Source organism: Procambarus clarkii, chromosome 18, assembly GCF_040958095.1.
Source record: "Procambarus clarkii isolate CNS0578487 chromosome 18, FALCON_Pclarkii_2.0, whole genome shotgun sequence".
Taxonomy (NCBI): Eukaryota; Metazoa; Arthropoda; class Malacostraca; order Decapoda; family Cambaridae; genus Procambarus; species Procambarus clarkii.
Window position 1 is genome coordinate 15,663,738 of NC_091167.1, and position 11,366 is coordinate 15,675,103.

General features: G+C 43.0%; 1 protein-coding gene across 1 annotated transcript; it reads right to left on the reverse strand.

The window, feature by feature from the left end:
* Positions 1–3,160: 3,160 nt before the first annotated feature.
* On the reverse strand, positions 3,161–4,441 carry LOC123751277 (protein FAM200A-like). Its single transcript, XM_045733373.2, has 2 exons — positions 4,268–4,441; positions 3,161–3,718 (listed from the first exon to the last, which is right to left on the reverse strand). The coding sequence occupies exons 1-2, from the start codon at positions 4,439–4,441 to the stop codon at positions 3,161–3,163; spliced, it is 732 nt and encodes a 243-aa protein (XP_045589329.2).
* Positions 4,442–11,366: the final 6,925 nt, after the last annotated feature.

An 11,366-nucleotide genomic window follows, 5' to 3' on the forward strand; every position in this document is an offset into this window, starting at 1 on the left:
GCCACGTTATTGTGACTCATCGCCTGCACCTTATATCATGGTTGTTATATTGAGTGCATATTTTACTGCATTATCTCTTAGATTAAGGGCCTGCCCGGAACGTTGCGCGTACTAGTGGCTTTACAAGAACGTAAACACTATGCTGTGTACTCTCATAAACCCAATATACCTTCTTGTATATATATATAAATAAATAATAAATAAATTATTCCTTGAAATGATCCTCAAATTGTTTCAGTGAACCAGTTGATAACTCTTATCTTTGTCATTATTGTAATTACCTAAGTGTAATTACCTAAGTGTAGTTACAGGATGAGAGCTACGCTCGTGGTGTCCCGTCTTCCCAGTACTCTTTGTCATATAACGCTTTGAAACTACTGACGGTCTTGGCCTCCACCACCTTCTCACCTAACTTGTTCCAACCGTCTACCACTCTGTTTGCGAAAGTGAATTTTCTTATATTTCTTCAGCATCTGTGTTTAGCTAGTTTACATCTATGACCTCTTGTTCTTAAAGTTCCAGGTCTCAGGAAATCTTCCCTATCGATTTTATCAATTCCTGTTACTATTTTGTATGTAGTGATCATATCACCTCTTTTTCTTCTGTCTTCTATTTTGGCATATTTAATGCCTTTAACCTCTCCTCGTAGCTCTTGCCCTTCAGTTCTGGGAGCCACTTAGTAGCATGTCTTTGCACCTTTTCCAGTTTGTTGATGTGCTTCTTAAGATATGGGCATCACACAACTGCTGCATATTCTAGCTTTGGCCTAACAAAAGTCGTGAACAATGTCTTTAGTATATCGCCATCCATGTATTTAAAAGCAATTCTGAAGATAGAAAGCGTGGCATAGGCTCCTTCGCACAATATTCTTTATGTGGTCCTCAGGTGATAGTTTTCTATCTAGAACCACTCCTAGATCTCTTTCTTTATCAGAATTCTTTAAAGATTTCTCACATAATATATAAGGTTGTGTGGGGTCTATGTTCTCCTATTCCACATTCCATAACATGGCATTTATTAACATTAAATTCCATTTGCCAAGTGGCGCTCCATGTACTTATTTTGTCCAGGTCATCTTGAAGGGCATGACAATCATCTAAGTTTCTTATCCTTCCTATTATCTTAGCATCATCAGCAAACATGTTCATATAATTCTGTATACCAACTGGTAGATCATTTATGTAGACAATAAACATCACTGGTGCAAGAACTGAACCCTGTGGTACTCCACTTGTGACATTTCTCCAGTCCGATACATTGCCTCTGATCACAGCCCTCATTTTTCTATCAGTCAGAAAATTTTTCATCCATGTTAGAAGCGTACCTGTCACTCCTTCAATATTTTCCAGTTTCCAGAACAACCTCTTATGTGGAACTCTGTCCAAAGTCTTTTTAAGGTCCAGATAGATGCAGTCAACCCAACCATCTCTTTCCTGTAATATCTCTGTTGCTCGATCATAGAAACTGAGTAAATTCGATACACAGGATCTTCCAGATCGAAAACCATACTGTCTGTCTGATATTATATCATTTCTCTCCAGGTGTTCTACCCATTTAGTTTTAATTATTTTTTTCCAATATTTTGACTATTACACTTGTCAATGATACCTTGTGTATTGTCGTTATTGTTTATTAATCTAATCTTTGTGTATTGTGTCACGTTTTCTTACAATGTACCTATAAACATGTGTTCTCGATTTTGCTAGAAATTACCTACTTTCAATTATCCGCTGCATTAAAGACCTGTCCGAAACGCTATACGTGCTAATGGCTTTACAAGAATGTCAAAATCATCATTGTTATGTACTCTCTTAACCCCATCAATGTACCTTCTTATATATAAATAAATAAATAAATAAAATAAATAAATAAATATAGCTGGAAAGCTGATTTAAACTAGTTAATGATATTCCGTAACGAAGAAAACGTAAATAACTTCGGTGTATTATCAAATCCATTTTCTTTAACTCTGTGGGCCCGGGACTCCTCTATCCACAGTAAACTTCATTTAACAATATAAAAATTCTCGTTGTTGGAAAGTTAAAGTGGATATATAAATTAGGCTTCAATGAAGACCACAGGATGGGCCTGGGGTCCATTATCACAGAATACGCATGGGGTCCACTATCATAGGATGGGCATGGGGTCCACTATCATAGGATGGGCATGGGGTCCACTATCATAGGATGGGCATGGGGTCCACTATCCTACGATAACCCGTTCTCGCAAATTCGTAAAGTCAATATTGACTTATTAACTACGTGCATAGATGATATACTAAACATAATAGATACCCTTAAAAAGATTCATAGAAAACACCAACCTTACCTAACCTTGTTAGTATCTTAAGATAAGCATCTTATTGCTTCGTAATTACAATTATTACTTAACCTATACCTATTATAGGTTAGGTAATAATTGTAATTACGAAGCAATAAGATGCTTATCTTAACATACTAAGTAGGTTAGGTAAGGTCGGTGTTTTCTATGAATCTTTTTAAGGGTATCTATTATGTTAAGTATGTCACCTATGCACATATTTAATAAGTCAATATTGACTTATTAAATTTGCGAGAGGCTACGGGACGACCTGGACAACTGGATCAATGGTCTAGACCAGTGGTCTTCAAGCACTGCTCTAGACCATTCCATTGTCGTCCTGTCATAGACCATTTTTAATGTCGTCCTCCTCTAGTGGTGGTTAAGTGGAAGCTGTCCACCCTCCACCCCGAAAAAGTCTCATTAAAAATCTCACGTTTTTAATATTTAAAATCTATGTTTCATATCTCATTTCTGTGACTCTGTAAACAGAAAAAAGCAGTTTCTCTTATTTTTTGTTTAACTTTTACATATTCATCCATATATTTACACAGCTCATCTCAAACTAAGACGCTCAAAATACACAATATTAAGCATGACATTTAGACGCATTTTTCTTCACTAGAGTAAAATCACAGCAATGTTTGGTATATTTGGTACAGTATCAATAAATAAAACAAATAGTTATCCTTTAAATAAAATCAGTGGCTTGGCTGCTGCTGCACTTTGTCTGCTATTAGGTTGAGTCGAGGTGTCAGACGATCTTCAAGTTGAGTCGAGGTGTCAGACGATCTTCAAGTTGAGTCGAGGTGTCAGACGATCTTCAAGTTGAGTCGAGGTGTCAGACGATCTTCAAGTTGAGTCGAGGTGTCAGACGATCTTCAAGTGCAACTCGCATGAGAGGATCCAGGTTCAGGATTGCATTCCTTTTCTTTATCTTCACCAAAACTAAAGTAGAGAACCCTTGCTCACACAAATATGATGTTGGCACCTGAACAACTATGGCTATTGTCCGCTCGGCTAGATCCTCGTACTCTGGACCATCAAGCAAGGTAACCCAGGAATCCATGGGATGGCTAAATGTCTTGATAACTGCTTTTTGTGAATAATCCGCTCGAAGCTGCAAAAGAGCATCACACTGATCAGTTCCTTCATCTGTGAAGGGATTAAGCATCCACACGTTGGAGGTCAACTGGTCATTCTCACTGTCTGGGAAATAGAAGTCAAGGTTTTCTTGCATTAGAGTAAGGTGTCTGATAACTGAGTGTGACATGTGTACCTCCAGTGTCTGCTGTGTTGTCTGCATACCATGTTCCCAGCCACATTCTCCCATAAATGAGTCAAATAATTCTAAATCAGAAAAGCACCTCTTTTCTACATTGCTTTCCCATTTTTTCACCTTCAGTTTAAATGTATTTATTTCCCTATACTAGTCAAAATATCCCCATCTTTGCCTTGCTGACTGATGTTTAGCTTATTCAGATGATCGAAGATTGAAGCCTTGTAAGACAATTTAGCCAGCCAGAGCACATGCTGACACTTAACTTCCATGTGGTTGGCTTCCTCAGTAAAGACAACACAGAGCTGCTCTCTCAATGCAAACACTCGATTAAGACCCTTACCCCGAGATAGCCAACGTACTTCAGTATGAAGGAAGAGTTTTGGGAAATTAGCTTCCATGTCCTTACACAACTCACGAAACATTCTATGCTTTTTGCATGTGCACAGATATGATTAACCATGTGCAGGCGATGAGTCACAATAACGTGGCTAAAGTATGTTGACCAGACCACACACTAGAAGATGAAGGGACGACGACGTTTCGGTCCGTCCTGGACCGTTCTCAAGTCGATTGTGAAGTCACAATCGACTTGAGAATGGTCCAGGACTGACCGAAACGTCGTCGTCCCTTCACCTTCTAGTGTGTGGTCTGGTCAACATGATTAACCATTTTAACAACATCATCAAGTAGAAGTTCAAAGTCACTTTTCTCCTTAGCATTTCTAGTTTCATTCAGTCGCTGTGCCACTAACGCTTCCCCGTGAGTCACGCAGTGAATCGTGACACAACTTGGTGAGACCGCTGGGATCTTCTGTACAACGCCATTGATGGCACCGACCATAGCTTTAGCACCATCAGTAGTAACAGACGTGCATTTTGACCAGTCAATGTCCTCGTCAATAATGAAATCATGAAGTTTCTGAAAATTGTTGCGTGGTGTTTCTACGCCCAGTTGGAGGCAGCACTAATAGTGTTCAACAATGGTTTTCTCTTCTAAGTCTGGAAACCGACAGTCAACAATCAGCTGTTCTTCTCCTCCTATGTCTGTGGTCTCATCCAGTTGAATGTCAAACGATGTGGCTAGACGCCCCTACTATCGGGGTCTTGCGAGTAGGCAAGGTGGCAACTTCGATATTACAATAGGTAAATATGTATTTGTAGTATGTATTTTAAGAAATATAGGAGAGAGAGAGAGAGTCTTTTGTATATTACACAGACACGTACAGCCCGTGCTACTTGGAGCTTCTTGTTCCCAAGTAGCTGAATCTTAAACAACAAAGAACAGCGATTAATTATCTTACGGGTTATTCATGCCCATGCCACCTCTTGGGTGGCTTAATCTTCATCAATCAGTTGAGTAATCATCAGTATAATTTCCAGTGACTCAGTTAACTTCGGTAACGACGCTTAGGAGTTACCAAACCTCTTCAACCTCAAGAATGTAGCACTCGGCGTGTACAGTTCTAATCGACCCCAAGATGTCTCAGCTTCGACACAGAGCTGACAGCAGAATACGACCGCATCGAGCTCGCACGCTCTCGGCCTCATAGAGTTCAGACACTCATCATCCCCCATCGAGCCGCCACGCTCTCCCACACAGCAGACGGCACCGCTCCTGTGTCAGGTAAGTCCACTACGGGCTCACCATAGCCCGTGCTACTTGGAATCTGTTCCGAGTAGCTGAATCTATAACAACAACACCATCCCACATAGAGCTCCGGCCTCATAGAGTTTAGACACTCACCATCCCCCATCGAGCTGCCACGCTCTCCCACATAGAGCTCCGCGACTCCGGCCTCACTCAGCTCTCTGCTCTGCTCCAAGCTCCGTCTCAACGTCTACGACAATGCCAACAACCGACTACTGTAACCAAGACTACTAAATAAATATGAAAACCACTAAACACTGCTTATCTAATCAACCCAACAACGTAACATAATCGTACGTTACGGTACCATCTGGGAGGTGAAATCCTGCAAGAGTCAAGTAGAGAAAGATCTCGGGGGTTGATTTGTTTTTTGGCTGTTGCCGCCGGAGGCGGGTAGTTTATTGTGCACCCCATACCCATCCTGTGAGCGGTAGCGCAAAAAGCATTACAGAGGGCACAAAAGGTCTTTATCAGACCTCATCTTAGATTATTACATAAACAATTACATCTAACCTTCACACCTTATAGTTACAATGTCAACTAGTTACAGAGAATGTTCTATTTCAGGAGCTATATATTTACAGTAAGTCATTATACATTAATGGTAGGACTTATAGCTAATACATAATAGTTTGGCCAATGGGGATATTACAGAGTCATAGGGGAGCTTCTGTTTATTATTAGTCCTCACAATACATTACTTGTTTCTGAATCTCATATGTCGTTTATCTACTGGAAGCGAAATATGGGTACAGTGCAAGGATTTCAGGTAATTTATCCATGGTAATAAGATAGGTTGCCATATCATACAGAGTGAGCTTAGATTTATTGCTAAATGGCTCAATTTTACTACAATCCAAGATATGATGTTCGAGTGTGTGTCCCTGTCTTTGTCCACACACTTTACACTTTACTTCATCTAGATCCCTATACAAGCCGAACTGCCAGAGATACTTGTAGCCAAGTCTTATACGAGCTGTGACAACATCTGTTAGTCTACTGACTTTGTTACTTGCCCTATACACGTTTTACTTCACACATTTCATTGTGATAAACAATGGACCTGCTAGTTCTAGTTTGCACAGTTCTACTTTCTTCAAATCCATCCAGGAGTTCTTGTCTAATGACACTTTTAAGGGACCTATTTGATAACTCAAGATTCCGTTCAATACTGTCTTTACTGCAGCCTTAGCAAGGGCGTCAACTTTGTCATGTTCCTGCAGGTCAATGTGATGTAACACCCATGACCCCCCTCCCCCTTAGAGTTCTCACCCAGGGAAGCCTTCTCCAAGAGGTCAGCCCAGATGACCTCCGGTTTATCTTGTATGTTGATTAAAAAATTCCTGGGTTAGTCTTAGTCAACATAGTTTCAAGTATGTAATATTTCATGATACTCTTGTCAAACATTGCAAGGGAATTAGACTCCAGATTCTCATGTGTAAACATCCCTGGATCTCCCCCTTTTGGCCAGGTCAGAGGTCAGTCACACATGTAATTAATAACTCCTCTCTTGAAGAGTGTATGGTGAATGTCAAACAAGCTTAATTGAAATATTTTTTAAGTGTTTGTGCACGTGTGGCCCGACCCCCCTAGCATTTCTGATCTAGGTAGCAACAGTAAATCTCTCCTCCCCCCTTTTGGGGTATATATATTGGTCCTGTAGAGATTTAGGAACAGAGTGCAGGACACTAGGATCGAGAGCGGGTCTGTGAAGAACACCTCAGCCAGGGAGAGACAGAGGTCTTAAGGTAATGTGTGTGATCTCTGAGGTTTTGTTCCATGTCCAAATTTCTTAAATTTTTGCCAGGGTTAGAGTAGGATTTATAAGTGGTGATTGACATAATTTTGGTCTCAATAAACTCATGTTAAATTTCCCGTCTGTGTCAATTGTTGAATCCTCTTAGCCTTTTGGATATAGTGGCTGACAACCGTTTTCATAATTAATGACAGTCATAGAAAGTACTCTCCAAGTCAAGCAATGTTTCTTGCCTCGTTGCTTGATATAGTCTCAATGGTCAAAGGCAGATGGTGGCAGCGTATTTACTCCTGTGTTACCATTTCCTTGTTGGCAGTGTACCTTTTAGTTCCAGTGTAACCATCATATGTCAGCTTATAACAGTGTTACCAAGTGCAACTGATGGGGAAGTGTTACTCAGGATAAGTAGTGTTTACATTATTAGTTTAGTATCCATTTGTTACGGCCCTCTTGGGTCGCAACTGGGTTCTTTCTCTGATGTTAGTAGAGCTTGGGTATCCGGCCCCAAGCTAGTAGTGGCTTTCAAGGGGTGTGCTCCGTAACGCAAGTAAATTAAAGGGGAAGGGATAAAACTGCTCAGAAATAAATATATATTCACCACTACCAATAAATAAATATATAAACAGTCACACGCTGTTACTATAACTACACTTATTTACAATCACTTGTCTTCCTCCGAAGACACAGGATGCTCTGCTTAACGGTGCTCAAAACGAGTAGCCCTGGTTCTCTTCTTGTGGCCTCTAGACGAATCCTTAGATTCTCCCAGCGAGTCTACCCCGGCCACAGGCCAGCCAAATCACAGTCCCACTGGGTGCACCGTCGTGGAGGCCGTCAACCACAAATCCAGCCTTTAGCTGGCAGGTTCCAATCAGCAACGCTGCGTAAGCCACTCCACGACCAATACTAGGGTTGCGAGCCCTAGGCAGGAGACTCGTGTGATTCCACAGATCACTCTCCTCACCACAACACCCCAGTGGCTAGTCTTCTCCACCAGTCAGCCCTGGGTACGACAATCCCTGGTTCTGCCACCTCGCAGGCAGGCTAACACAACAGTGTTCATCCGGGGGGTGACTCACAGCTGCTGCAGCAAACACGTGGAGATTCTTCGGCTGCCTTGGGTAGACTGATCCAACGTCCGATTCAGCAGTCCCAGGTCGACTCTGTAATCAGACACGTCATCAGTACTAGTTACACTCTAGGGCACCTCACTCACAGGCTTAGACACAAACGTCCACCTATCCTCTCCATAGATGGCGTTGCTGTCTAAGCGCCACCTCACCAGAGGTCAGCAGCGGCTGTATTATGAGCTGATCAGGACGGGAAACTAGCCCTTGTGGCCAGTATATCTCGTCCTCACTAGATGGCGTCGTCCATTTGGAGGGGGTTTCGGGAGCTGACCCACAGATGGCGTGGTCGTCACTGCTCCGGGCTCGGACGCTGGACTCCGGTCCGTAACACCATTATAGTGGTGTTCCATTATAGTGGTGTTACATTTCAGAGCGGTGTTACAGTGAGAAGGAATCCACAACATTTTTATATTTACCCTCTTGTAAGTATTCTTATATATCTGTGTCTGGCTTCTGAAACAAGCACGTTATTACTTGATTCCAAACTGTTTATTGCTCGTAGTGAAGAAAGATGTCACACCGAACCTTTCCCCAGAGGCCCACATCACAAGGATATCATCAGCGGCATATGCTAGGTTGGCCTACATCAGCACTGTCTTTAGAAACGTGAGCAAGGAATCATCCAGAACCTTGTATGCCACATATGTCAGACCAATCCTGGAGTGTTCAGCTCCAGCCTGGAGTTATCTAGTTAAACACAAGACAAATTTAGAGAATATTAGAAGTTTGCCACTAAACTAGTCCCAGAGCTGAGAGCTATAAGTTACGAAGAAAGGCTATATCTTGTGGTTATGTTGAGATGATTTCGGGGCTTAGTGGCCCCGCGGCCCGGTCCTCCACCAGGCCTCCACCCCCAGGAAGCAGGTGTCTAACTCCCAGGTACCTATTTACTGCTAGGTAACAGGGGCATCAGGGTGAAAGAAACATTTTGCCCATTTGTCTCCGCCTCCACCGGGGATCGAACCCGGAACCTCAGGACTACGAATCCAAAAAGCTGTCCACCCAGCTGTCAGGCGCCCTTAGGCTACGGCAATGGACTCCACAAATTGTCAGATGACTGGCAAATTCTTTTTAATGTCGGTAAATACAAGACTTTACATGTGGGGCATAACAACCCACGTCACAACTACCCCACTGACAACACTTCCTTACAACTGATTGACGGAGAAAAGAACTTCTGAGTCAGACTCCGTCTTCACTAGTTGCTCAACAAGTGGGAGCCCTGGAAACACAAACCGAAACTGTCTCTAATTTTCGCTTGTTACAACTTGTAATAAAGTTGTTACATCTTGGCTTAACGTGTTTATGACGTATTAGAACGTTGTTACAACTTGCTATATTGGTTGTTATAACTGGTTAGGAGGTGTTAAAACTTGTTCAAACGTTGTACCAACATCGTAGTTTCAGTGTGTGTTTGGCGGGAGCGGCAGTAAACAAAACTAACCAAACCCTGGGAATAATCGAGCGTACCTTTACCTCTAAGGAACAGAAGGTAGATATTCAGTTGTACAAGTCTCTGGTGTGCCTCCACCTGGAGTATTGCGGCCAGGCATGGAGACCTCGTCTACAGGAGACACAGCTGCTCTGGAGAAGGTGCAACACCGGGCAACATAAATCATCCCAGAGGCAAGTCATCTCTCGTGCCAGGAACGGTTGGGGACCACAGGGGCTACAACACTACACACCAGACATGACGGGGCGGATCTCGTCGAAACATTTAAAATACTGAACAATTTGGAGGATTGTTCAATTTAAAGTCAATTTCTTCAAGAGTTCAGATGTATCACAAACAAGGAGCAACGGGCTCAAGCTCATCAAGCCACAATGTGGGACAGAAAATAGAAGATGCTTTTCACCCATAAGGTTGTTAACCCTTGGAACCGCCTACCCGCCGAAGCCGTAAACGCCAAAACTCTGCTGGAGTTGTTTTCACATATCCACACATTAAAACATTGATTGTAACCATGATATATATGTGCTTCAGCCTACAGTTTAGACCTATTGTCTTATGTATGACCCTCTGTCCTGCGTGACAGTGAATACCAGCATTAACCTCAATTTAATAAGACTATCAAAATCCTCAGATTAGGCAAAACTGTAATTAATTTTGTCAATAAAGATGTTAATAATAATAAGGAGTTTACACCTCAGCTGGAAAAGATCATCAGAGAACAAAGGGGGATGGGGGGGGGGGGTGACAAGCTGCTGGCTTCGTGTCCTCGTCAAGGCCACTAGTAGTATTAGTGGACCTCAGGTACATTCAGGAACTAAACCTCACGGCCCTGGAAGACAGAAGACTTACGGAAACATGATCACCACCTACAAAATTCTCAAGAGGAATTGACAGGGTTGACAAAGACAAACTATTTAGCACGGGTGGAACACATACAAGGAATCACAGGTAGAATGCATTAGGCAGTGATGTGGTGGAGGCTGACTCCAACACATTTTCAAGTGTAGATATGACAGAGCCCATGCAGTAGGCTCAGGAGTAGCCTCAAGAAACATTTCAAAGTACACCAGTTGATTGACGGTTGAGAGGCGGGACCAAAGAGCCAGAGCTCAACCCCCGCAAGCACAACTAGGTGAGTACAACTAGGTGAGTAAAAGATGGACAAGGGGTCTATTACCACAGGATGGACAAGGGGTCCATTACCACAGGATGGACATGGGGTCCATTACCACAGGATGGACATGGGGTCCATTACCCCAGGATAGACATGGGGTCCATTACCACAGGATGGACATGGGGTCCATTACCACAGGATGGACATGGGGTCCATTACCCCAGGATAGACATGGGGTCCATTACCACAGGATGGACATGGGGTCCATTACCACAGGATGGACAAGGGGTCCATTACCCCAGGATAGACATGGGATCCATTACCACAGGATGGGCATGGGGTCCATTACCCCAGGATAGACATGGGTCCATTACCACAGGATGGGCATGGGGTCCATTACCACAGGATGGACATGGGGTCCATTACCACAGGATAGACATGGGGTCCATTACCACAGGATGGACAAGGGGTCCATTACCACAGGATGGACATGGGGTCCATTACCACAGGATAGACATGGGGTCCATTACCACAGGATGGACAAGGGGTCCATTACCACAGGATAGACATGGGGTCCATTACCACAGGATGGACAAGGGGTCCATTACCACAGGATAGACATGGGGTCCATTACCACAGGATGGACAAGGGGTCCATTACCACAG